Source organism: Aquarana catesbeiana, linkage group LG07, assembly GCF_042186555.1.
Source record: "Aquarana catesbeiana isolate 2022-GZ linkage group LG07, ASM4218655v1, whole genome shotgun sequence".
Classification (NCBI taxonomy): Eukaryota; Metazoa; Chordata; class Amphibia; order Anura; family Ranidae; genus Aquarana; species Aquarana catesbeiana.
In genome coordinates this window covers 26,849,950-26,877,660 of record NC_133330.1, presented here as the reverse complement: position 1 = coordinate 26,877,660, position 27,711 = coordinate 26,849,950, and the positions used below count along the sequence as shown (strand labels likewise).

Below are 27,711 nucleotides of genomic sequence, written 5' to 3'. Positions count from 1 at the left end.
CTAACCCTCCCTGTAACCTCAACACTAACCCTCCCTGTAACCTCTACACTAACCCTCCCTGTAACCTCTACACTAACCCTCCCTGTAACCTCAACACTAACCCTCCCTGTAACCTCAACACTAACCCTCCCTGTAACTTCAACACTAAACCTCCCTGTAATCTTAACACCAACCATCCCTGTAACCTCAACACTAACCCTCCTTGTAACCTCAACACTAACCCTCCCTGTAACCTCAACACTAACCCTCCCTGTAACCTCAACACTAACCCTCCCTGTAACCTCAACACTAACCCTCCCTGTAACCTTAACACTAACCTTCCCTGTTACCTCTACTACACTAACCCTCCCTGTAACCTCAACACTAACCCTCCCTGTAACCTCAACACTAACCCTCCCTGTAACTTCAACACTAAACCTCCCTGTAATCTTAACACCAACCATCCCTGTAACCTCAACACTAACCCTCCCTGTAACCTCTACACTAACCCCCCCTGTAACCTCTACACTAACCCTCCCTGTAACCTCTACTACACTAACCCTCCCTGTAACCTCAACACTAACCCTCCCTGTAACCTCTATACTAACCCTCCCTGTAACCTCAATACTAACCCTCCCTGTAACCTCTATACTAACCCTCCCTGTAACCTCTACACTAACCCTCCCTGTAACCTCAACACTTATCCTCCCTGTAACCTCCACACTAACCCTCCCTGTAACCTCTTAACAATCCTTGTAACCTCTACACTAAACTTCCCTGTAACCTCTATACTAATCCTCCTTGTAACCTTAACACTAACTCTCCCTGTAACCTCTACATTAACCCTCCCTGTAACCTCTAAACTAACCCTCCCTGTAACCTCAACACTAACCCTCCCTGTAACCGCAACACTAAACCTCACTGTAACCTCAACACTAACCCTCCCTGTAACCTCAACACTAACCCTCCCTGTAACCTCTACACTCACGCTCCCTGTCACCTCAACACTAAACCTCCCTGTAACCTCTACACTAACCCTCATTCACACTGTATGGGCCAGTGTGAATGAGCCCTTTATTCTTTTTAATTATTTTATTTATATATTTATTTTTTTCCAATTTGCTTATTTTTTACAGTTTTTTTTAATGCTTTTGTTGCAATTTGCTTTAGTAAACACATAGCATATGTTGCACAGTTCCAATCACTCACTGTGTTCATTCAGAATAGGAACGGGCCAGTAAATAACATATTTACCGACCCCTTCCCTGTCTCTCTATCCTGAAAAGATCCCCCTGCATGCTTTCAGGAGCCAGCGGGAGGAAAGGGAGAGAAGCCGGCAGCTCTGCAGGGAAAAAAGATACACAGGGGGTCCAGGCAGCAAGGGGATGGGGATCTTTTAAAGGTATGGTGAACAGAGCTACGGCGGCAGCGGCCAGGGGCCAATTACAGTAACTGATTTGATCCTCTGTATGGCTTTCCCTGCTGCAGCTGAAAGCTAGTGGAAGAGAGAGGAGGGAAGCCAGCAGTGCTGTGAGGGACAGGTACACAGGGGGTCCTGAGCATCAGTGGGAAAGAGATCATGGACTGGAGGGCATTCCATCTGGCAGGGGGGCAATCACTAGAACTGATCCCCCTGTGTGCCTCTTCCTGCAGCAGCTGAAAGCTGGCGGGAGGGAGAAGAGGTGAAGCCGTATTTATAGCTGCTGCATGGAGAGCCATACAGGGGATCAGTTCCTGTAATTGTCCCCTGCCACACCGATCTCCCCCTCCTATCCATGATTACCTTCCCCCTGCTGCTCGGGCCCCCCTGCTGAACTAATGGGGCCCGGGCCCTGTGCAGGCAGCCTGGTGGTACTCCCTTATCAGTGGCCTCTTTCACCAGAAGCCTGCCTGCTCAGCAGGGAATCTGTCCGCTGATCCCCGCTGAGCAGGCGAATAGCTGGTCCGTGTCTGCTCCGCTCATATAGAGCGGACACAGCACACTGTCCTCTATGGGCAGTCAGATGTAAACGGATCGCCTGGCCGTTTACACCCGACTGCCATCCGATCCGCCAGACGGATGAGGAACGGATCCACATCTGTCTGTTTCTAGTGGACCGGATCGAATCAGATGTCGGCAGGTGTCAGTGGACACATGTCCGTTGACGTCTGTCACTCCATAGGGGGCAATGGATGATCCGATCGGGTCCATCTGAAAAACTGACAGGCAATCAGTCCGTCCGTGTGAAAGGGGTCCAACACTAATGCCGTGTACACACGATCGGACATTCCGACAACAAAACCGTGGAATTTATTGCGACAGATGTTGTCTTGCATACACACGGTCACACAAATGTTGTCGGAAATTCCGAATGTAAAGAACGAGGTGACGTACCGCACTTACGACGAGCCGAGAAAAATTAAGTTCAATAGCCAGTGCGGCTCTTCTGCTTGATTCCGAGCATGCGTGGAACTTTGTGCGTCGGAATTTTGTACACACGATCGGAATTTACGACAACAAGTTTTGTTGTTGGAAAATTTGAGAACCAGCTCTCAAACATTTGTTGTCAGAAATTCCGACAACAAATATGCGATACACATTGTTGGATTTTCCGACAACAAGCTCCCATCCAACATTTGTTCCATCTCTAACCATCCCGTGTTTTCATTCTTTGTTTTCTGCATCCTTTGTCAAAAAATTTACTTTTTGGCATCAAAAGATACCAGCGCTAAGGTCCCGAACTTCCTGCTTTGTAGACATGTGCACAACAAAAAAAATTGTTTTGTTTCGTTTTTCTTTAAGTTTCCGTTGATTCGTAATGATTCGTAATTTCGTAAGACGCGAGTTTTCATACTCGTTCGTATTTTCGTAACAGATATATTTTCTTTGATACGAAATGATTCGTAATTCCGTTATACTAATTTTCTTTGATTCGAAATTCGTAATTTTGTTAGATAATAATTTTCGTTTATTCGGTACACTACTAGTAATTTAGTAATTGTTACTTTTGTGAGATCGCCGTTTTCGTTGATTCGTACTTTCATAGGAAATAAAGAATAATAATCCTATGCTTGCTTTTCTAATAAGTCCTGTACTTATGCCAGTCCACTCCCTCAGTCACCAGACCTGAGTCTCCTCCTCAACTGAATCTAAAAAGATTCAGAAATGCATTGTGACTCAGACATAAAAGGGATAAGCTGATTGGCTAAAGATATTAAAGGGGCGTTTTTGTTTTGTTTCGTTTTTCTTTAAGTTTCCGTTGATTCGTAATGATTCGTAATTTCGTAAGACGCGAGTTCCGGCCGCGTTTTTTTTTTTAAAAGTCAGCAGCTACAAACACTGTAGCTGCTGACTTTTAATAAGGACACTTACTTGTCCAGCGAGCCCGCGATGTCGAACCCCAGCCCCCCCCCCCGAGGCCGATTCGTCCATCGGATCAGCTGCCGCTGCCACCATCTTAACGAAGGGAAACAGGCAGTGGAGCCTTGCGGCTTCACTGCCCGTTTCCTACTGCTCATGCGCAAATCGGCACTTTGTGAATGGCCCCGTTGTTTTCTGGGACACACACATGTCCCAGAAGGCAACGGGACCGCTCGCCGAAGAGGAGGAAGTGCCACGGAGTATGAAGAGGCTGATTAGGAAGACTGCCTAGCAACAGGGGTTTCTGGTAAGTTACATTTTTTTTTTTTTCAAATGTTTTTTTTTTAATTCTTTTTAAGAATATTAATGCTATTTTCTATTTTAGTGTGGCCCTCCACTTTTAGTAAGATACATCACTCACTAATACACTGTCCATTCAAAAGAACGATTCGAGAACACGAAGAAACGAAATTACGAACAGACGAAAAAACGAAATTGTGAACACACGAATGAAAATACGAACATACGAAATTACGAACAAACAAAGGATTGAAAATGCGAAATGTAAATCATTCGTTATAGACGTCATTTTCTTTATATTACTGTTTCGGAGTTTCGTATTTTCGTAAGTTTGTCCGTTCGTAAGTTCATATTTTCACGTGTTCGTTATTTAGCTTATTCGTAATTTCGTAATTTTCGTATTTTGGTTCTTTCAGCTATTCGGATGTTCGAATTGATCCGAATGTACGAATACTAACTTTGTACGAAAATCTATTTGTTACGAACCGAATCGCACTGCTTTGTGTTTTATCACAGTAGTACCACTATCACACAAAAAACATGCAGATATTTTGTTTATTTTTTATTTATTTTTTTTACAGCGCACCAATTTAAAAATGTGGGGGAAAAAAAAAATCTCTCTCCCAAAAACCAAATGATCAATTTTTATTTTTGTGCCAATTTTTGGTCTATTTAGTGAGTTTGGCAGTTTGTAATCAGTGATTTTTTTTTTTTATTACCTCTACACTATCCTGTTATCTCAGACAATGATCCCTTTGGGCTTATCATTCCCATGTATGATGACCTGACACCTCCGCAGAATATTTGTTGGAAAGGCTGTCTTATCTCCATAAGCCACTCACACTGACTTTATTTACTGAACCTAATGAAGCGTCAATAGTGTGACGCGGAGGAAATGAGGAGCTAATTAGAGTGTAATTATTAGTAAACAGCCCCGGATTCTGATCTGTTTATTTTTACTTAGTGAGGACTAATTAAGATGCTCAGTTTAGCTTATACCATTCACACAGTCTTTAATGACCACTGTTTAACTTTATAATAAGTATGCGAGCGGACGATCGGAGGGAACATCGTACCTTCCCATCTCATCCACTCCGCACAGAATATTTTACCGGTATATCTGAGGAGTTTAGGGCTTCATGCACACTGGACATCTTTGCTATCTCTCCTAGATAACCAATAAACACGCTAGAAATCGCGCTGGCAGGTGCAAATTTAGCTGCTGGAAAAGAAAACTGTCAGACAAGCTGTGTAACAAAGTAAAAATATATATATATATATATATTGCCACGCTATACGTTATACTGTAAAAATGTATGTTAGAAAACAAATAGTCAAGCAAATAACAGTGAAATCCAAAAATGATAAAAACATACAAGAAAAAGAAAAACCATACAAGAGAAAGAAAAACATACAAGAAAAAGAAAAGTCCTGGACAGCCGCACACCGCTGAAGGCATCTTTATTAATGTAAAAAAATCCAATACAGTCACTTCATATGCAAAAGAAACAGGGAGAAGCAGCTAACGCGTTTCACACCATGTAATGGTGCTTAATCATAGCTGCGATGATTAAGCACCACTACATGGTGTGAAATGCGTGAAGTGAAATGCGTGAAGTGACTGTATTGGATTTTATTACATCAACAAAGATGCCTTCAAAAGTGTGCGGCCGTGTAAGACTTTTCTTTTTCTTCCAAGTTTGTGCAGAGCCAGCACCTGCGAGTCCATAATAGGGTGGGTGTTTCTAAAAGGCCTGGAGCTTTTTGGAGCGGTAATCTTTTCCTATATAAAAACATACTGTATAGTCCAATAACAAATATAGAAAAGGCACAGACAATATATTGCCAAAAGTATTGGGATGCCTGCCTTTACACGCACATGAACTTTACTGACATCCCAGTCTTATACCGTAGGGTTCAATATTGAGTTGGCCCACCCTTTGCAGCTATAACAGCTTTAACTCTTCTGGGAAGGCTGTCCACAAGGTTTAGGAGTGTGTCTATGGGAATGTTTGACCATTCTTCCAGAAGCGCATTTGTGAGGTCACTGATGTTGGAGAGAAGGCCTGGCTCGCAGTCTCCGCTCTAATTCATCGCAAAGGTGTTCTGTCAGGTTGAGGTCAGGACTCTGTGCAGGCCCAGTCAAGTTCCTCCGCCCCAAACTCAGCCATGTCTTTATGGACCTTGCTTTGTGCTCTGGTCCAAATCATTTGGTGGAGGGGGATTATGGTGTGGGGTTGTTTTTCAGGGGTTGGGCTTGGCTCCTTAGTTCCAGTGAAGGGAACTCTTAAGCCGTCAGCATACCAAGAGATTTTGGACAATTTCATGCTCCCAACTTTGTGGGAACAGTTTGGGGATGGCCCCTTCCTGTTCCAACATGACTGCGCACCAGTGCACAAAGCAAGGTCCATAAAGACATGGATGAGTGAGTTTGGGGTGAAGGAACTTGACTGGGCTGCACAGAGTCCTGACCTCAACCTGATAAAACACCTTTGGGATGAATTAGAGCGGAGACTGAGAGCCAGGCCTTCTTGTCCAACATCAGTGCCTGACCTCACAAATGCGCTTCTGGAAGAATGGTCAAACATTCCCATAGGCATACTCCAAAACCTTGTGGACAACCTTCCCAGAGGAGTTGAAGCTGTTGTAGCTGCACAGGGTGGGCCAACTCATTATTGAACCCTACGGACTAAGACTGAGATGACATTTAAGTTCATGTGCGTGTAAAGGCAGGCGTCACAATACTTTTGACACTATAGTGTGTGTCAGAAAGGTGTAACAGTCCCAGTTATATGCAGAACCACCACAGTGCCATTGAAAAGTATTGTGATCACCAAGTGCACTGTCACCGCTGTTAAATATGGACTCTTACCGGAACAGATAGACCCGATTTCAGAGTCATGTTAGCCTGTAAATTGTAATCCCATCATAAAGGGGTTCCACAGACGCCATATAGCAGGAATCCCATGGAATCTCACAATCTCCACTATGTGTTGAATCAATACCATCCATGTATTTCCACGAGATTCACCATAAAATGAGAATAGGGAGACCCACATATTGGAAAACCGCATAAAACTTTTAATATAACCAACAGTTACATAGAACTACTTACAATGTTAAAATTAACAAGCGTTTATTAACAGAGTACATTCCCGGGCAATGTTTTAAGCAATCCAAACATTTACCACTACAAACGACATCACATGCGTTAGCTCCGCCCTATGTGTTTCATCATAACTGACGTCATTGGGGGCACGAACGTCACGCGAGTCACGACACTAATATATATTCATTTAAGAGGGGAGGTCCCATTTTAGGCTATCCAATCCTCGTTTTTACTTTAAAGATGGCTGACCGGCCTGTCCAGCCTCATTCTCATCCTAAAAATGGCCGACGGACCATGCCATATTTGTTATTGGACTCTATGGTTTTATAGTTTTTTGACTTCACTGCTATTTGCTTGATTATTTATTTAATCTAAAATAAGTTTTCATAGTATCACATATAGCGCAGCAATTTATATATATTTTTATTTCTCCTAGATGCCTTTCCTCCTGGCAGTGGTGTTTTGGCAGAAAAAAAACGTTGACGCTTGTAAACGCGCATGACAAATTTAGGAGTGTGTAGTTAAAAGGATGACTGCCCCATCCAACAAAAAAAAAATAATTTTTTTTTTAAAACATGATACAACTCAGTATAAAAATATATATATAAACAAATAATAAATAATTTAAACAAACAATGCTTACCAACCAAAACCTCACACAGATATTTACCAACAACAAAATAATTTTTTTTAAAAACACGATGCAACAAATCCAAGAACTGGTCATCCTAGTGACAGATGCCCTCATACATGTTGTTGTTTTGTTTTGCCCATAATTCCTTTTTAATCCTAAAAATGTTGTATTGCATATTGCTCCACAGAGTCATCAAGTTGACCCGTTTGCCCCCAGACGTGGTGGAGAACAGCGAGCCTCTACAAGTGGTGAGGTACAACAAGGGAGGACATTACCACGCTCACATGGACAGCGGACCCGTGTTTCCTGAGACGGCGTGTACCCACACTAAACTATTAAACAATGAAACCGCTGCTTTTGAAACCTCCTGTCGGTAAGCTAGGTTTTGACATGCAAGGTTTTTTTGGGGGGTGGGGGGGGGGGGATTAGAAAACTCAGAGACTGTATGGTGACATCACTTAGTCCTTGAACAAAAGTCTCCCAAGCAAAGATTCTGCATACTGCTGCCGTGAGATTAATAAAATATAGCTAAACCCAAAAACAAAAATGCAGCTTAGAAGTCCTTTTCAGGCTAAGAACATGTTAAACGTTCACTTGGGACAAGGGTAAGGGTCACGATCTTCGTGCCCACTGGTGGCTCCCCAGGTGAGTTGAACATGGGGAGCTCCAGCAAGACTAATCAAGAGGCCACTGGGGCATCCTGGGGTTTGAACTTCCCTCTGTGACCAGAAGAAGGAGAATCCTGTCTTCAGAATACCATTTTTAGGTGCCAGAGTTGAAGATCAGTGCCAGATAGAACCTATCTGGCACTGATCTTCAACTCTGGCACCTAAAAAGGGTAATGAGGCAGAACTGCGCCCCCCTTCCTAATGTATGGTGTAGATGGGCATACTGCCCTGTTCCACCCCCCCCACCCCCCCATATTCCGGCTGCCCACAGTTGGCATGGAGGGTCCACTGCACATGAGTGGTCATTTGCTTGCTTTGTAGCAGCTGGGGGTGCATGGGTTCTGGGTTGGTTGTGGGCGGTTGGAGCAAGGGGAATGAAGTGTGGGTATGTTGGAGGGTGGTGTGACAGAGCAGACAGAAAACCACGGCCCAGTAAAAGGGAAGCTATGGTCCTCCAGTTGCCACCACTGATCTGGAACATGCATGCGGTGTAGTGCCCTGGTAGGGCTCTGCACCTGTTGAGGCTGCCCCTCCTGCCACCACCTTGTCCTAGCCCTGCTGAAGATTACAGGTGTGCGGTATCCCAAGCAGTTAACTGCTCTACAGAAAGCTACCCCCCATATTACACACAAGTTGTGGTGACAGGTTCTCTTTGAAAAATAGTTTACAGTTATGAAAGTTTTGAGGGAGTTAAAGTGAATACATCATTGTGCGTTGTGCGGCTATGAATTCTAGTCTGTCTCTAACCTGACCAAATATTGAACCAATGACTTGGATGATTTAACTTGACCCTCCCTCCTAGATTGTAAGCTCTAATGAGCAGGGCTCTCTGATTCCCCCCCTGTATTGAATTGTATTGTAATTGTACTGTCTGCCCTAATGTTGTAAAGCGCTGCACAAACAGTCGGCGCTATATAAATCCTGTATAATAATATTGATAACAATAATGATGATTTGATTCGTAGGTATGTGACCGTCCTTTTTTACCTGAACAATGTTACTGGGGGAGGAGAGACCACCTTTCCAGTGGCTGATAACCGGACCTATGAAGAGATGGTGAGTCACGTGTTCATTGTTATGCGAGTAGCAAAAAAGAGGAGCATCTTGCTATCAAAGTGCACCTGTCATCTTCTCCCTCTGCCCTATACTAATCTGCCCATACTTCTCTTAAAAAATTACAAAAGCTGACCGAAATTTCCAGTAAAAATGTCTTCTGGACCTGCTGCTTCATTGTAGCAATGCATGCAGTCACGTGACCAAATGCTTAGGCATCTTAGTCATGTGATCTCTGCAAAAGGAGAGGCTTAAGCCCTGTACACACTATCGAACTTTCCTACGGGAAATGTTGGATGTCAGGCTGTTGGCGGACCATCCGACCGTGTGTGCGCTCCATCGGACAATTGTTGTCAGACTTTCCGCCAACAAATGTTGGATGGCAGGTTTTCAAATTTTCCACCAATAAATGTGTGTTGTCGGATTTTCCGAGCGTATGTACACAAGTCCGTTGGACAAAAGTCCAAAGTACAAACATGCATGCTCGGAAGCAGAAGCGGTCGGTCTTGTAAACTAGCGTTCGTAATGGAGAATTAACATTCGTGACGTGGCAAATTATGAAATCTCCAAATGCAGCGCACAATTCTCTTCTTCTTTAATGGGATAATAATGAAGCTGCTTTGCTGGTGATACTGATGGAGTTATTGCAAATACATTTTCAAAGGCTTTTTTTTTCCTAGTGATATCAAGAATAATATTATTATGCTTTTTTATTTTTTATTTGGGAAAGTTACCACAACACCATTATCCCGTAGTTTTTAAGATCAAAGATACAACTATGTTGGTGCCCCTTGTCAATTTTACATTGTATTTTTTAAAATGTAACTGCCTACTCCCAAACTGTCATTTGAAGTAAAACACATAGCCAAGTATTATTCTACACAATTTTTTTTATTGTGAATTAAAAAAATAAAAAAAAAATGAGACATGCTATATGCCAATAGAACTTAATCAAAAAGTGCATTCTATGCATCCAAAACTATAGAAAATTTACCAAATCAAATCATTTTTATTCAACCAAAAAAATAATGTCAAAGCAATAACTCCAAGGCCAATAATAAATAACACGTTATCTCCTCCGATTCAACATGTCTGGTGGACGAACGGCCGTTCAGAAACAAACTGAAAAGCGCTAAATGAAAAACGCGAAAAGAAAAGCGCAAATCAACACTCACCAAACTTCTACTAACATGAAATTAGCTGAAGGAGCCCAAAGGGTGGCGCCAAAGAGCTGAAAAACCACGTAGTACATCACTACGTTCGTAATTGTTGGCCAACATTTGTGTGGCCGTGTGTATGCAAGACAAGTTTGAGCCAACACCCTTCAGACGAAATTCCACGGTTTTGTTGGCCAACAATCTGATCGTGTGTACGAGGCTTTAGAGTTCAAAGGGGCTGATTCTTCTTTTCAGCAGCGATCATCTGCCTAAATGCCTACATATCTGCTCTCATTAACAGCCTTAGGTGGGATCCTGGAGAAAGGTTTAGGAGTTGAAGTTCTGGTTTGATTTGCTGTTCCAAATTTTGTAACTATATCAGCTTCACTATACCGATTTTGTTTTTGTTCTTTATTTTTAATAAGGGATCAGTCCACCCAAAACAGATGCTTTAAAGAGAAGTGCGGGTTTAAAAAAAAACAAAAACATTTATACTCGCCTATATACTGTAGATGCAGCATCGATCCGCCAGCTCCGCTCGAGAACTGAGCGATCAAAGACGGATGATCGCTCAGTTATTGGGTCCACTCTGAGCAGCGACTGTCGGTCACCGCTCTGTACTCATCCTCTTCGGTACTCACTGAAGTGCCAAGCTGTGGAGGGGGCAGAACGGTTTGCTCAGGCTTTCAGCGGTCAGTCTAGGCATCTGGGCAGATCCCAACATTATTGTCGGGATCCCGGCAGAGCCTGGACCGGCTTCTTGGCCTCAGCTGACTTTAGCCCACTGTCGGCTGAATCTGGGTCACAGGAGAGCAGAACTAAGTGCACACTTGTGACCCACAGGAGAAGTAGGGCTGGAGAATTGATTTACCCACCACCTCCTTATATCTCTGAAACACTAGTGGTGAGATATCTGCTCTACTGTTTTCCAGCTCTGCCCACCACTGCAGCCATGGCAAAGGGGTCTCCCTCTCCCTGTTGGATCCTTCACTTCCTTTATATTATTATGAATGCAACTGATATAGTGAGTTCCTAACTGAGGGTTCAGGTGGCCCTTAGATAGAAACAATCTCCTCAATTCCCAGCCTAGTTACTTTCACTCTGGTCTCTGTGCTGGGTGCAGGTGAATCAGGGAGCCTCCGTGCTCCAAAACATGAACAAATAGAAAAAATCTCTATGTACTCCAAGAGCATCACATGGATTCTGATTAATGGAAGCAAACAATCCCTATAAAGTCCCCTGTCCTGGGGACCTCCCAAGAGTGGGGGATCTGAGGCGGGAACTTCATGGTGATTGCGTGCTTCAATAAATCGGGATCTATATGCTGTTGGAGTGCGGAGAGTTTCTTTCTGTTATGCCGCGTACACACGAGCGGACTTTACGGCAGACTTGGTTCGGCGGACCGGAGTCCGTCGGATAATTCGACCGCGTGTGGGCTCCAGCGGACTTTTTTTCCCCCAAAAGTTCGACGGACCTAGAAATTAAACCTGTTTCAAATCTTTCCGATGGACTCGAGTCCGATCGAAAAGTCCGCTCGTCTGTATGCTAGTCCGACGGACAAAAAACGACGCTAGGGCAGCTATTGGCTACTGGCTATCAACTTCCTTGTTTTAGTCCAGTCATACGCCATCGCGTACGAATCCGTCGGACTTTGGTTGATTGTGTGTAGGCAAGTCCATCCATTCGGAAAGTCCGTTGAAAAGTCCGCCCGTGTGTACGCGGCATTAGGGTGGCCCTTGTCACTGTTCAACATTCAACACAACAGAATCTTTTTTTTTTTCAGATTTACTTTTTGGGCAGAATGAGCCTTGAAAATGGCTGCTGTAATTGTATGTGCCTATTTTGTTTCAGTCTTTAATCCAGAATGACATTGATCTGAGAGATACAAGGAAACATTGTGACAAGGGGAACCTGAGAATTAAACCCCGGCAAGGAACAGCTGTCTTCTGGTACAATTATCTGTCGGATGGCAAAGGTAACCCATTGTGATATTACACCCAACACTTGCTCAAGCACATGATGTCATTTGCTGCTTGCTGATCTAAAAGTGGATGTAAACCCTTACATACAGTATCTCACAAAAATGAGTACACCCCTCACATGTTTGTAAATTTTTTATTCTATCTTTTCATGTGGCAACACTGAAGAAATGACACTTTGCTACAAAGTAGTGAGTGTACAGTTTGTATAACAGTGTAAATTTGCTGTCCTTTCAAAATAACTCAACACACAGCCATTAATGTCTAAACCGCTGCCAACAAAAGTGAGTACACTCCTAAGTGAAAATGTCCAAATTTGGCCCAATTAGCCATTTTCCCTCCCCAGTGTCATGTAATTCGCTAGTGTTACAAGGTCTCAAGTGTGAATGGGGAGCAGGTGTGTTAAATTTGGTGTTATCGCTCTCACTCTCTCATACTGGTCACTGGAAGTTCAACATGGCCCCTCATGGCAAAGAACTCTCTGAGGATCTGAGATAAAGAATTGTTGCTCTACATAAAGACGGCCTAGGCTATGAAAAGATTGCCAAGATCCTGAAACTGAGCTGCAGCACGTTGGCCAAGACCATACAGCGGTTTAACAGGACAGGTTCCACTCAGAACAGGCCTCGCCATGGTCGACCAAAGAAGTTGAGTGCACGTGCTCAGCGTCATATCCAGAGGTTGTCTTTGGGAAATAGACCTATGAGTGCTGCCAGGATTGCTGCAGAGATTGAAGGGGGGGGGGGGGGGTCAACCTGTCAGTGCTCAGACCATACGCCGCACACTGCATCAAATTGGTCTGCATGACTGTCTTCTAAAGATGATGCACAAGAAAGCCCAAAAACAGTTTGCTGAAGACAAGCAGACTAAGGACATGGATTACTGGAACCATGTCCTGGGGTCAGATGAGACCAAGATAAACTTATTTGGTTCAGATGGTGTCAAGCGTGTGTGGCGGCAACCTGGTGAGGAGTACAAAGACAAGTGTGTCTTGCCTACAGTCAAGCATGGTGGTGGGAGTGTCATGGTCTGGGGCTGCATGAGTGCTGCCGGCACTGGCGAGCTACAGTTCATTGGGGGAACCATGAATGGCAACATGTACTGTGACATACTGAAGCAGAGCATGATCCCCTCGCTTCAGAGACTGGGCCGCAGGGCAGTATTCCAACATAATGACCCCAAACACCTCCAAGATGACCACTGCCTTGCTAAAGAAGCTGAGGGTAAAGGTGATGGACTGGCCAAGCATGTCTCCAGACCTAAACCCTATTGAGCATCTGTGGAGCATCCTCAAATGTAAGGTGGAGGAGCGCAAGGTCTTTAACATCCACCAGCTCTGTGATGTCATCATGGAGGAGGGGAAGAGGACTCCAGTGACAATCTGTGAAGCTCTGGTGACCTCCATGCCCAAGAGGGTTAAGGTAGTGCTGGAAAATAATGGTGGCCACAAAAAATATTGACACTTTGGGGCCAATTTGGACATTTTCACATAGGGGTGTACTCACTTTTGTTTCCAGCGGTTTAGACATTAATGGCTGTGTGTTGAGTTATTTTGAGGGGACAGCAAATTTACACTGTTATACAAGCTGTACACTCACTACTTTACATTGTAGCAAAGTGTCATTTCTTCAGTGTTGTCACATGCAAAGATATAATAAAAAATGTACAAAAATGTGAGGGGTGTACTCATTTATGTGAGTTACTGTATACCCAGTGAAATGATTGGCCTCAGGAGATACACAGAGATTAAACAAATCATCCTGCATAGGTTGTACCTGTTTATCTGCAGTCTTCTCTTCTCTACATCAGTTCAAATTCAAGAATTTATACAGCTTGTCTGAGCTGTCAGAAAAAAGGGGGCAGAGAGCTGAAGTTACACTCTGCAGAGAGAAAAGCTCTGAGAGCTGATTGGAGGGAAGGGACACTCTGAAAGAATTTTAAAAATGAATTATTTTGATCACTCTTTCTCCCTATTTTATCATAGCCCACTGATTTAAACTAGACAATACAGCTACTATTAATCATCCCTGTCCTACTGTATGTAAGCTGTTCTGTCAATCAAAATGTTGTAGTGGAGGGGAGGGATACAGGCGTAGCTTGAAGATTGTGGGCCATGAAATGTTGACCTTGGGCCCCCTCACCACCACCACCCGCCGCTTCCACCATGCACCAAGATACACCGCAACACACAAGGTGGGGACAGGCAGGCCACACTATGAGCTGCTGGGCTTGTATAAAAAAGAGGAAACTCAGAGGGCCTGGCCCCCTGCTGGAGTGAGTGGGCCCTCTGACTTCCAGATTCACATAAGAGCCCACTGCTTGCACCCGGCAGCTTGGAGTATGGCCTGTCTGTTCCCACCTTTTGTGCACATGCACGGTTGAGCAGGGGGCGGGGAGAGAGGGGCTGTATTGGGCTGGGCGGGGTGGCTAAGCAAAAAAGTCTGCCGATGGGGGAAAGGGCTTACCCTGTCACCCTGTGTAGGTGAAGCCGGAAACTCAGAGGGCCTGGACGGGCCCCTGCCTGGCTGGCTCGGGCCCTCTGAATATACTGAATTACCTATGCACATTTGCCCAACAACACAGTGTAAAACCTAATGTGACAGGGAGGCCGCAAGGGCACCATAGGGACCCCTGTGACCCCCTCAAGCTCCACCCATGCAGACAAGGTGTTCGTTCCTTATTGTTGTTATCTGTTCTCTGATTGGGTGGGAAAAAAGTTAAAGGTGTTCATTTTCAATATTTTGTGAATTTAACAAATCAACCAATTAAAACAGCTTTCCATTTTATTGTTAGAATGGAGTTCTTCAACGCTATTCACAGTTTGTCTTTTTTGTCAGGTTGGGTGGGAGATGTGGACGATTATGCTCTACACGGAGGCTGCCTGGTGACAGAAGGCACCAAATGGATCGCCAACAACTGGATCAATGTGGACCCCAACAAGTCCCGCCAGCTCTGGTTCCAGCAGGAGATGGCTCGTTATGCCAAAGATGACAATGAGATACAGAAGGAGTGGACCGTGGACAAGTCTTACAGGGACATGCACGTTGACCTATGACCTGGAGATCAGCCCAGCTAGGGTTAGATGAAGGTGTAGAGTGCCACCATCACTTGCCCGGTCATTTCAGTGTCCTCCGCTTCTTGTTCCTCTTTCAGGTTTGTGAGGATTGGATAACGCAAACTGCATGTACGCACCAAAGTGGGAAGAGCCATCCCGCGCTGCAGGGGTGCACGGAACGTACCACCGTTGGCTCCGGTGGTATGAGAGAGGTTGACTGAGCACTAAGGATTACGTAAGATAATGGACACTTTCTTGTGTCCCTTTTAATTGCATCATGGAAAAGTTACATGGAAAGAGATTCCCAGAGCTGGCCAATCAGTGCTTAGTGTTTTTTTTAGCATGAGACAGAGACACATATTTATTTATTTATTTTATCTACATCATGGTACAAAGAGAACAAAGTCTATTTATTAAAGATTACATCAGGGCATTCATATGCATTCGAATGAAGGTAGCTGTACAGATTTAAAGGGTCAGTTCATCCTAAACTGATATTTAATTTTGACAGATGCTGGTGGGTTTAATTACCCACCAGCTTCTTGTGTCTTTTCGGCGTGGATACACATCTGTGCTTGAGTTCCCAACTTCGCCCATCCACTGCAGCAGCTGCAAGAAGGTCAGAACTAAACCCTCCTGTCCTTTACAGCCAAAGAAGCTGCCATCTTGGCCTCTGTTTGATCTGCAAGTATCATGGTGTTGCACATGGGGTCAGTTATGACGCCAGCCATGTGATGGTTTGGCGGTTTGAATGAGAACACAAGCAAATGTGACAGTTATCAATCATGGCATGTCGGGAATGTAACTGTTTTGGGAAACGGTTAAGGCTCCTTTCACATCTAGGCGTTGCTATTTTACAAGTATTTTTTCCTGGTGTTTTTTTGGGCGTTTTTGCAGAGTTTTTCAGTGTTTTTGTACAGGCATTTCCACCGTTAAAAGGTCACCAATGTAAAAGCAGTAAAACTCATGTACGGGCATTTTGCTTTAGGCGACCGAATGCTCAGGAGCCATTGAAATGAATGGGATTTGTCATGTTGGGCGTTTTTAGAGCTGAGGCTTAGAGCAGAAAAACGCCTAGGGGTGAACGCAGCCTAAAGTGGAACTTAACCCTCCTATCTTTATTAGCCAAGGAAGCTGCCATCCAAGCCGCTGTTTAAAGTGGTGTTCTGGACGAAATTATACTTTTTAAATAAAAATACCCCTATAATATACAAGCTTAATGTATTCTAGTAAAGTTAGTCTGTAAACTAAGGTCTGTTTTGTTAGTTTATAGCAGTAGTTTGTTATTTTAAAAACTTACAGCAGGCCGTGGCCATCTTAAGTGTGGGCATCTGAAGCCAGACTGTATTTCTTCCTGGATCTCATCCTTGCAGATCTCACACATGCTCAGTGCAGCACAAGCAGTGTAATAGGTTTCAGGTCAGGTTTCCATAGCAACGGCAGTGTCAGAGGAAGTTGCCGCCCCTTCCCAGAAGGCATTGCAAACAGGAAGTGATGCGATGGGCCACGGCCAGGGAGGAGGAAGTGAAAAATGAATACAGCAGATATACAGTAGGTGCTGAGAAAAAAAATGTAAAAATATCCAATTCGTTTACAGTGCACAGTTTAGTGAGGGATGCTGAAGAGTTGTAAAAGTGGGTGGAACTCCACTTTAATCTGCAAGTGTCAGTTATGACGCCAGCCATTTGATGGTTTGGCAGTTTGGTTGACAGTACAAGCAAATTTGACGGTTAGTATTCCTAGCATGCCTTGAATTTAACTTTTTTTAAACTGTTAAATCAATGGGTTTAGTTCCATTTAAATCAATGGGTTTAGTTCCGCTTTAAATTTTGGGACTGCCAAGGTGTGGCAAAATTGCACTAGGGAGGCTTTTTTCTCTAAAGCCACACAGATGACTGGGTGATTCAGCATGTCATTACCCACCAAGGAAACCCCAAAAATGTCAGTTTTGGGTGAACTGACTCTTTAAAGAGTACCAGTCACAAAGCAGGCAGCCTTTTTGTGGGTGAGACCAGCTTTTAAAGGATGAGTCCTGTTAGCAGGGAATTGGTGGCATCACCTTGGCGTGTGATGTGAACCGCCATGGTGATGTCACTAGGTTCAGTATTAGTTCAGTCCACAAGATGGCTGCCTGCGCAGTTTATGAGTTACAGGTGCACTTTATTATTGCTATGGTGTTGCATATCAAAAAAAAGACATGTTCAGGACACCATATAAGCTGAAGTATCAAAAATCACATAGCTTTATTTATTTAAAGAGTTGTATGTGTTACATATTTCACTAAAGTTTATATATTGTCTTTGTGCAAGTGCAATATTACTACAAGAGTTCAAGTGTCATTCTCAAGCAGAGGTGAGCAGATGACTAGAGCGTGGACATAGAATTTAGCATCAAAGGGGTGTAAGATATTAGCAGGTCCCTCCTAAGAGGCAGTTAGGTAGAGCTCTGCTATAGGGTTGTAGCAGCCACAAAACCTTTTATGGTTAGAGAACACACTGGTCCTGCAAAGCCCATAACTGCCCTCCCCCAACACTTAGAACCCTGGTTGGTTATTCCGTATTACTTCCATACCCAGAAATGGATTAAGGAAGAATGGAGCTCAAGGCAAGGTAGCATGGCTTCCTCCTAATCCCTTTGATTGACATGGATAAGTATTGCAACAGGCATAGAGAAGCTACCCCATCTGCATTGTCTGTAATGGCATAGACCACCCCATCAGATACCAATTGCCTACCAGTGGAATGAGTGGATCCTCTTTTGTAAAGTAAAAAATTGTGCAATCACCATGTTTAGTGCATCAGCATTAAGGTAGTAGCTGAGCCCCCAAGACATTTACCAGGCCCTAGGATCCTGCCCAAGTTGCCTTGTGGAGGATCTGGCCATGGACATAAGTGGCTTAGCAGCTTATAGTTGCAGTGGACAGTGACGTTCATATTGTTTGCTGCCCCATAGGGGCTATTAACCCATGGGGGTGGGGATGGGGAATGGGGATGTCCATACAACATCCTAATGGACAAAAATCTTCTTGGGCCATCCTCATCAGAAGCTGAATGCCCTAACTTAAGTTAAAATAGACCTTTACTTAAAGAATTATTTATAGGTTTCCCCCAGCACTGGTCACAATAAACCAAAACCTTTGGTCACATGATTTCTGCTGAAGTCTTAGCTCTTGTCCTTCCTGTTTGGCAGGGATCATGTGACCAAATGTCTAAGCTTTTAGTTATGTCAGCAACACTGCAGGTAGTCTGCAGCATCCTCTTCTCCAAAAAAGTCAACATTTTAACCCTTCTCTTACTCTTTATACTGAATGTCTATCTGCGTGTACAGGACCACTTTAAGAGAACATATACCGATCGGTGTGCTGTAGCAAACTTTGATTGATAATGCTTTTAGTTAGTTGATCATAGGAAGGCCAAGGATGCTATAAGCTCAGATCATATCATAAACATAAAACTCTGTAAACGAGTCTATCATATGTCCATTTCGTGCTGCAGTCTCGTGACTATAAGTACAGTTCCTCTGTGTGTGACAGGTCCACTTTAGCTTTCTTATCGTGCAATATAATCAGAACATTTCATTCACAGGCCGGCACAAATATCGTCTTCCGACAACTGTATTTCAAGTTTGTTTCAGTTTTTTTTTTTTTTTTAACCAAACTTTTAAAAAGTATTTTACAAGCCTGGCTGCATAAATAGTAGACCCCCTTCCTAAGTCATGTCTCATATAGGAAAAATGTTAGGGGGCTCATAGAGTTAATTTGAGGCAAATATACTGTAAATTGCATAGACCTTGATAACTGGACAAGTTCATTAGATTGCGCTTCTTGATCTGACCATACATAAAGGCATGTGGTGGTTCAGATGAGCAAATAATTCTCAGTCCCCTGAGAGTCAGTTATATTAGATGTGTTTTTTTTTTTTTTTGCTTTGTCAGCAGGGATGACACTATAAACCCGTGGTGCCCAACCTGCAGTCCAAGGGCCACATGTGGCCCTTGGGTATCTGATGCATGGCCCTCAGGCCTCAGCAGCAGTGGCGGCCACTCATGCAGGGTGCACAGGCGCCGCCCCCCCTATCTATGCATCTGGCCTTCTAATCTACATGCGGGGCGCCGGACGCATGGATTTCAATGTTTTGATTTTTTTTGGAAGCAGGTAATTAGAGCCTGAGGCTCTAATTGGCTTCAAAAAAGGGTGGTCTCGGGGCGCAGAGGACTGTGCCCTGAGCGCACCCTGTTGTGTGACATTAGTGAATTAATATTCGCTAATGTCTTCCTGTTTTTCCTCCTGGCCAATCCCGGCCAATCAGCAGGTCTTGAGACCCAATTGGCCGGGAGTCCTAAGACCCCATTGTCCAGATTTTAGGACTCCTAATTGGCCAGGAGGAGACTGCCCGGGACTATGGGCCTGGACTCGGGGAGAAAGATGCAGGGATGAAGGGCGATGGGTGAGGGAGTGAAGCGGAGCTCAATGGGGTGGGTAGCGGCGATCGAGCGACCGGGGGGGGGGGGGTTTGGTGGTTGTCGGATGGATGGAAGGCTGGCTGGGGGGTGGCTGGGTGGGGGCCTGGGGATTCCCCCCCAGGAAATTTGATTTAGGGTAATAGCATTAATATCTACTAGCCTCATGTAACATGTTCCCAGTTTCGTATCGTCTTCTGCAGCATCTCCACAGCCAACCATGTATCCTATCCTCACTCTCTGACCCTCATTTTCCAATTAGGTCTGCAGTCTGACAGTCCTCTCCAGCATTACATGTATTGAACATTATGTGCGGGCCTTTGGTGATGTCAGGGGCTGCATTTGAGGCCCCCTTTAGCTCATTAGTTGACAACCACTGCTATATACTGTATATTAAAAAGTTTGTGGACATCAGTCCATCACTACTATACTGTATATGCTTGTCTGATGTCCCATTGCACTATGGGCATTAACATAGAGTTACCCCCACCCTTCTTTTTTTGCTGTTATAACAGCCTTTACTTTTTTTGTAAAGGCTTTTTAAAAGATTATGTGCCCATTCTGATGGAAAAAAAATATTTTTGAGGTTAGGTTGGATGAGTAGATCTGGCTCACAGTGTTCCAATTCATCCTACAGTAGGTTTGAGTTCTTCCACACCTGCACATATCTCATGTCTTTTTTCCCACTTTTTTTCAAATAACTTTTAGTCTATGGCTATGACTAAAGGGCATTGAGAGAAAAGAAGCTGGGCCTGGTGGAGAGCTATGAGCCTTGATTTGGCCTTGTGAATGTACTTATGTTGCAATAAAGCTCTTTGAAGAAAAGGGAAAAAAAAAAGATGTGATGGATATGCAGCTTATTTTGTTTTAATGTAGTTTGCTGGGGCGGAATAGACTCTGCTGAGCCAGCACTCAGTAAGGATGATCCAAAAGAAGGCCTGGAGAGGTATCTTGTGAAAAGAACCTTCACCAAACTTACCACAAGGTTGGAAGCACACAAATATCTAATACCGTATGTATTTGTATGCTGAAGCATTAACAGCCTCCTTCACTGGAAAAACCTTTGTAATCAACTGCGCTAAATTCCCCAATCAAAAGGGCAAAAAATGAAAACAGTGATGAAACCACTTAAAGTGCTTGTGCCTATAAATTCATAAATGGAACTTAACACCCCTTTTAAGGAAATTCTAATAATAATGATGGTGTGAACCCCCTGAAGCAGTGCCTACTGTACATACCAAAATACATATACCATTAAATGAATCAATCGTTAGTTCATTAATAAATCATATACATATCAGTGCACAAAAACAACCTCAAAAAAAGTTCTTCGAATTACTTAATTTTTTTTTGACGAAATGCGTAGGTGCATGCTTAAGCGCGGTGATGTCCTCATGTATGCTACAAATTTTCTTCATTTTTATTGGAGAATTCAGCGCTGCCTAAATTGATTACAAATTATTTATGTTGAATGGTACCTAAACATCAGGTTAGCAGCTTCATTCTCCTTACAGTGTGAGTTTTCTTGGTTTGAGGTTCTTTGAAAATATATATATAGTTACTGGAAAAAAACTGAATGCAGTCATTTGTAGAGGGGTCAACATAGTTTTGCCCACATAGTGTACTTTAAACTGCAACTTTTAAATAATATTAAGCCAGTGTATAGTGCCTATAATAAACCGTTTATATACAAAACATAGCTGCCCCTTTAAGAAGGAATAACTCCACTTGTGACAAAAAATACAATAAAGGTTTGGCGCTTACATACAAACAATAACTTAGGCGAAAAAATTAATAAATTACATAGAATAGTCCAGTGTAATATAATCTCAACACCACAAGGTCTTCCAATGCAACTTTCCAAAAGTGCTAGTGCTAACAAAAATGGTACGTTTCGCCCAAAGTGGCGTTTTCAGGAAGTGACTTCCTGGGTCACTTCCTGAAGATGCCATTTTTGGACGAAACTGCACTATCCTATTTTACATCTATCTATCTTATGTATGAGTGACTTCAAAAATTTGAGGAGGTATTGGAGCAAACCCCAGGGGGGACCCCAGCTTTTGGGAGCAACAAAGCGCTTTTTGACCCATCTGTAAAAAGTGGTCAAATACCTCCTGGTGAGGGCACATCTATTTTTTTAGCATAAGCGGTGAACGATTTTGGAAAATTGCATTGGAAGACTTTGTGGTGTTGGGATTATATCACACTGGACTATTCTATATAAACTGGAACTTCACTTAACAGAAAAAAGTTTTGGCAGATATGTACACATATCAAGGCTTCACTTTCAGAAGTTTACATTTAACAGTATTAAATGCTGGAGCCGGACCGGCAATCTGCCAGTTCTATTTTTTTTTTCAGAAGGTTAGGTGTGTATAAGACCTTTGTGGACTCCTATGATTTGCCATCACTGGTCATCTTGTAACTCATAGTTGTGTCAACAACCTTGCTAGGCTGGATAAATAAAAAAGGACTTAAATAATGACCCATTCTGGAGAAACTGCTGCGCCAGACTCGCTCCAGTGCAAATTGCGCCACCATAAGCCTGTGACTTTGGTCACATCATCTCTGCTGAAGGAAAAGGGTCAGACAAAATACATTCTGAACCTTCCCATCAAATCAGGTCATAGGACTTAATACCTGGGACTATTGCCGGGACAAGGTCATCCAGCGCCCAGGGCAAAAGATGCCAATTTATGTCCCCCAGTCCCTAAGAGTTAGGGTCAGGGCACCCCCATCCCTGCAATAAATTATTGCACCCAGGACAGCCGCCTCTCCTGCCCACCCCTTGTCCTGGCCCTGCCTGGGACTTTTTGATTATGGGACTGACACTAAAGCCAACCCGAAGCAGCATTTTCTCCAGGAATGATAAGTATCTTAGTCCCTTCCATTACTCTTTATGTATTCATCCCAGAAAGGCCATTTTTAGCTGAGTAGAGGTCCCATTTAACCTATCTGTGTGTTTTTGGGTTGTGTGAAGAACCTGAATGAAATCCACACAAATGCAAAGAGAATATACAAATGTCCCTGGTGGGTCTAAAACCCAAAACTAGTGATTTCAGTGGGCCCTTTGCCTTACCAGATAAGCCCTTCTTCTGAGTCCACATACATTATTATGAAGCAACGCTTAAAAAAATAGGGGTGCCGCTTGAGGTTCCTGTGTGTCCTTGTCTGGTGACTCACGCTGAAGGTGCAGGCTGAGAAGAGCCCATCCTGGCTCAAATGCATGCAGTATAAAGGAAGGAAGGAAGCAACGGCGAGTGCCACACACCATCAGAATCCGACAGTCACTATAGTAGAAGCAGTCTCAGCCCAGCTCTGTCCAGGCCAAGCCCCTGACCTTTGGGATTAGTCATGAAGGATGTGTTTTGCCCCGCCCACAGGGCTCAGTCATAAAGCTTCTCCATGACAAGCCCCGTGGGTGGGACGAAACGCGTCAGTGGATTACTACTATAGTGACTGTTGGGTCCTGATGGTGTGCGGCACCTGGGTTCTTTTCTTCCTTTATGCTCCACATAAGTTATGTTTACAAAAATGTGTGATTGACTTTGAAATGTTGGCTTGCAGTTTTATTGTTTTACTTTGCCCCCCCCCTGCACTCTGCCACCAATGAAAGGCTGCCTGTGGACATGCCCTCTGTAAATGGTTGAGTGAAAAGGGGGCGGAGCTAGGACACCAGCAAAACTTCAGCAGATCTCCGAAGTGAGCGGGAAGTACAGTAGGAGCTGCAGTCTCCGGTAGATAGCCTTATGTATATTAATATAAAGTTAAAGTAAAGAGCTACGTACAAATCCTAATCCTGTGAAATTATTGTCAATGGACTGAAAGGACGTGTAAATATTCAGTGTGGCAGCGCTATTCCAGCCGAATCCCCATCTTCAGCATTGCGCTGAACTCTCACTGCACATGCCCAGTTTTTCCCTGGAGAGAAGCTGAGCTCTGCTATGAGCCCACATAAAAGAACACATCCACAGCATCCCTTTAGATGTGCCTGCGCCTTCCTTCTGGTTACCCGGGTGTTGCAGACATTAGCTGTGCAATCTGTCCCAGAAGCAGTTCTGATTGATTGTACTCACGCGACTGATCAGCAGATTGCACAGCTAAAGTCTGTATCACTCTCTGGCCAGCTGGAGAGGCATGCATGTCTAAAGGAATGTTGGCGATGTTTTAAATACAGTAATGCTCAGGCTTTGTGATTGATCACATGCTGAAACTAATCTTTGCCCACTTTGGATAATGAAGTGCAGAGGTCACATGACTACAAAAATCAGAGGCAAAGGTATTTGAGGTTAGTGGAATTATGTGATTTATGGCCAGTTATTGATAGGGTCCTATTTAATGCTCATATGCAATAAGTAGTTCTAATGGGTTTATATTAGGACTACAACTTTAAACACTTTACAACATGGCGGTTTGCTTTAAGAAACTTTATAGAACATGGCCCGGTGCGTTGGTGACAGTTCCATGGTATATTCTGGTATGGCTGCTCATTTATGCTTTAAACAAAGATTCTCCCACAAATACAAATGAGAACCCTTTGTATAGTTCACACACACCGTCCAATCAAACGGATGCTTGTAAGTGCAATATTATGCAACGGTGATGCTTGAAGCCTGACCTCTGTGAATGAATTGCACCTGCTCACCGCCATTTCCTATTTTACAGTTTACAGTTTACAACGTATCAGGTTGTTTGTGCTACAAAGTTCTGTTAAAAGATGAATTGTTATTTATTTGCACCAATTTCACTTTATGTAGTCGCTTGTTTAGTACATACTGTTGTTTCACTGTCAGATTAATGTTAAAATAAACATTGTTTACATATCTATGGCTTGTAATGTTTGTTACTTTTTTAATATCTTTTTGTCCATCGCTAATTAAAGATGACGTTTAATCTGCTCCTATTTGTATTCCTGGGCTTTTCTTTTCCCCCCTCATCAACATGATAATGAAATTTCCATTTTCTTAACACAGCTTATTTTAGAGCCAGTCACTGGCTAGACACTCCCTCCCCCCCCCCCCCCACTAAATCTCTTTGGTCCCCAAAGATAGAAGAAACTTCTATGATGATTATTTATCACATAGAGTCAACAGCATAATGAAACAGCTACCAACTAGAATTATTCAAAGATACAAATAATCCTCGTACCCTCTTATATCCAACATCATTGGGTCTCTGTGCATCGCTATGAAATATAGGCAGATCATGGCTGGTGGTAAGGGACGGCAATGTGCTGTACATTCCTAATAACATCACAGCACCCTGTCTTATTACTCCTTTTAAAGCGGAACTTTGGTCATTTTTTCATTTTTCCAACTATTAAATCTTCTGCCCTTGTTGTTGTTTTAACTTTGGATAGTAAAACATTTTTTTTTCTGCCAGTAAATACCTTATACAGTCCACTTCCTGTTTCTTGTCTGATAAAAAGCCTAGGCTTATGACGTCATGCACAGCTCTCTCTCTCACTGTGTGAGAGTTTGCCAGGAAGGGAGGGGGGTGAGTCATAAGAGGGCCAATGAGAGCTGCAGAGCTGGAGGTGTGTGTCTGTGTAAATCCAGGAAGTGAACAGGCAGCAGCTTCAGCTGCCCACAGTTAAAATGGCTGCAGCCAGACTCAGTGGAGGGAGATTTCTGCAGCATATTTGGCAAGTACAGTATCACTGTATATATATAAATAAGTGGTTGGAGGGAAGCTTCAGAATGGCAAATTTTTTTTATTACAAATGATGTGAGCAGACTGCAGTTCCTCTTTAAGAGCCCTCAGCCTTGATGCAAGCAGTGCGATGGTTCCAGCAGTAGTACAATTAACTTCCTGTCTGCTGACAGAATAAAATAGAGTCAGGCTGAATGCATCTCCACCATTCAGGAGAAGTCTTGTCATTTTATCATTGAATACTAGACTTTCTCTGATTGGCTGAGGTGGAAATTGTGATCCCCCCCCCCCACTAAATCTCTTTGGTCCTCAAAGATAGAATAAACGTCTGTGATAATTATTTATCTAATAGAGTCAACAGAATAATGAAACAGCTACCAACTAGAATTAGTCAAACACAAAGATAAAACTAAGCCTTGTATTCTCTTATATCCGACATCACTGGGTCTCTGTGCATCACTATGCAATACAGGAAGATCATGGCTGGTGAGAGGCTGTCAGGGTGCTGTACTGTACATAGCGTCCTGAAAGCATCACAGCACCCTGCCTCATTACTCCTCTCAAGAGCCCTCAGCCTTGATGCAAGCAGTGTGCTGGTTCCAGCAGTAGTACATTTAACTGCTGCCAGAAAAAAAAAATTGAGTCAGACTTCTTCTGATTGGCTGAGGTGGAAATAATGATCTCATCCCCCTGCCTGCCTCTCCACGGTGCCAGTGTACCAGGACGAATGACTCTGCGGCATCATCCTGCACTGGCCAATCAAGAAGGCTGAAGATTGGCACCCAGAAGAAGCCGGGGAAAAGATGCCAGTGAGGGACCTTGCAGGCATTGGGCCATTGAAATACAGGTGTGTACTTCTGCCTTTAATTCTGCTTTAAAGCTGAACTACACTTTTATGGCGTTCTCAAAAAGAGCAACTCTCCCTGCCAGCAGGGCCAGTAGCACCCGCAACAGTTCCTGGGCTCTCCCATTCCACTAGGGAGCTTGGGACGGTGGGAAACTCCTTCCCTGGTTAGAGCAGGAGGAACTCGTGAAAAGAAGTGATGTGTATTACGCCACTTCCAGGGTCACAGCTGTCATTTCTCGGCTAGTGTAGCTAAGGATGCAGCTATATAAACACCATCTGTGTTTGAATAGCTGCACTGGAGGGCAGGGGAGACATTATTGGTCTAAAAGACCCCCAATATCTCCATAAAGAGGACCTGTCACCTGCCCACGTTCAATGCTAGCACTTAGGGGGTATGTTAGCCCCCTTGTGATAGCAATAAAGTAAAAAAAAAAAAGATTGTATAAAAAAATAATAATAAATAAATAAAAAAAAAGAAACGAAAGCGCCCCATCACCCCCGTACACACCCTATATATAAAAAGCGCAGGGCAAGCGTGTGTATGTAAACATCAATGGCGCCAAACATGTGAGGTGTCGTCACAAACGTTGGAGTGAGAACAATAATTCTAGGATTATAATTCACATTTAACTCCAAACTGATGACCTGTAAAGGTGTTTAAAGCTTTGCCTATTGAGAATTTCGGGTACCAAAGTTTATTTTCAATTTTCACAGGCGTGTGCAGCTTTAACCACTTCAGCTTCAGAAGATTTACCCCCCCCCCTTCCTGAGCAGGCCATTTTGTGCGATGCGAGTGCGACACTGTGTTATTTTAACAGACAATTGCGCGGTCGTGCGACGCTGTAAACAAATAAAATGTATGTCCTTTTTTTTCCCCACAAATAGAGCTTTCTTTTGGTGGTATTTGATCACTTCTGCGGTTTTTATTATTTGCGCTATAAACAAAAAAAGAGCGACAATTTAAAAAAAAAATATATATATATATATATTTTTTTACTTTCTGCTATAAAACATAAAATAATAAAAAGATGTAAAAAATCAAAGTTCTTTATCAGTTTAGGCCAATATATATTCTGCTACATATTTTTGGTAAAAAAAGAAAATACCAATAAGCGTAGATTGCTTGGTTTGTGCAAAAGTTATCACGTCTACAAACAATGGAATATCATTTATTGAATTTGTATTTATTTATTTTTTCTACCAATAATGGCAGCGATCAGCGACTTATAGCAGGACTGCGATATTGCGGCAGACTATCGGACACTAACTGACACTTTTGACACTTTGTGGGAACCAGTGACACTAATACAGCGATCAGTGCTAAAAAATATGCAGAGGTTTAACATTAGGGGCGATCAAAGGGTTAAATGTGTTCCTAGCTGGTGTTTTACTGTAGTGTGGGGGAGGTGCTTTTACTAGAGGAAGACATAAATTCGTGTCACTGCTTTGCAGGAACACAGGATCCATGAGCTCCTTACTG

At 43.3% G+C, this 27,711-nt stretch overlaps 1 protein-coding gene across 1 annotated transcript in view; it reads left to right on the top strand.

Moving 5' to 3' along the window:
* The window catches only part of P4HTM (prolyl 4-hydroxylase, transmembrane), an 82,485-nt gene extending 63,564 nt beyond the window's left edge, over positions 1-18,921 (top strand). The window contains exons 6-9 of the mRNA XM_073591834.1: positions 7,550-7,735; positions 8,996-9,086; positions 12,092-12,215; positions 15,057-18,921. Coding sequence (XP_073447935.1) covers positions 7,550-7,735; positions 8,996-9,086; positions 12,092-12,215; positions 15,057-15,274 — 619 coding nt within the window. The 3' untranslated portion in view covers positions 15,275-18,921. The remainder of the gene's footprint in view (positions 1-7,549; positions 7,736-8,995; positions 9,087-12,091; positions 12,216-15,056) is intronic.
* Positions 18,922-27,711: the final 8,790 nt, after the last annotated feature.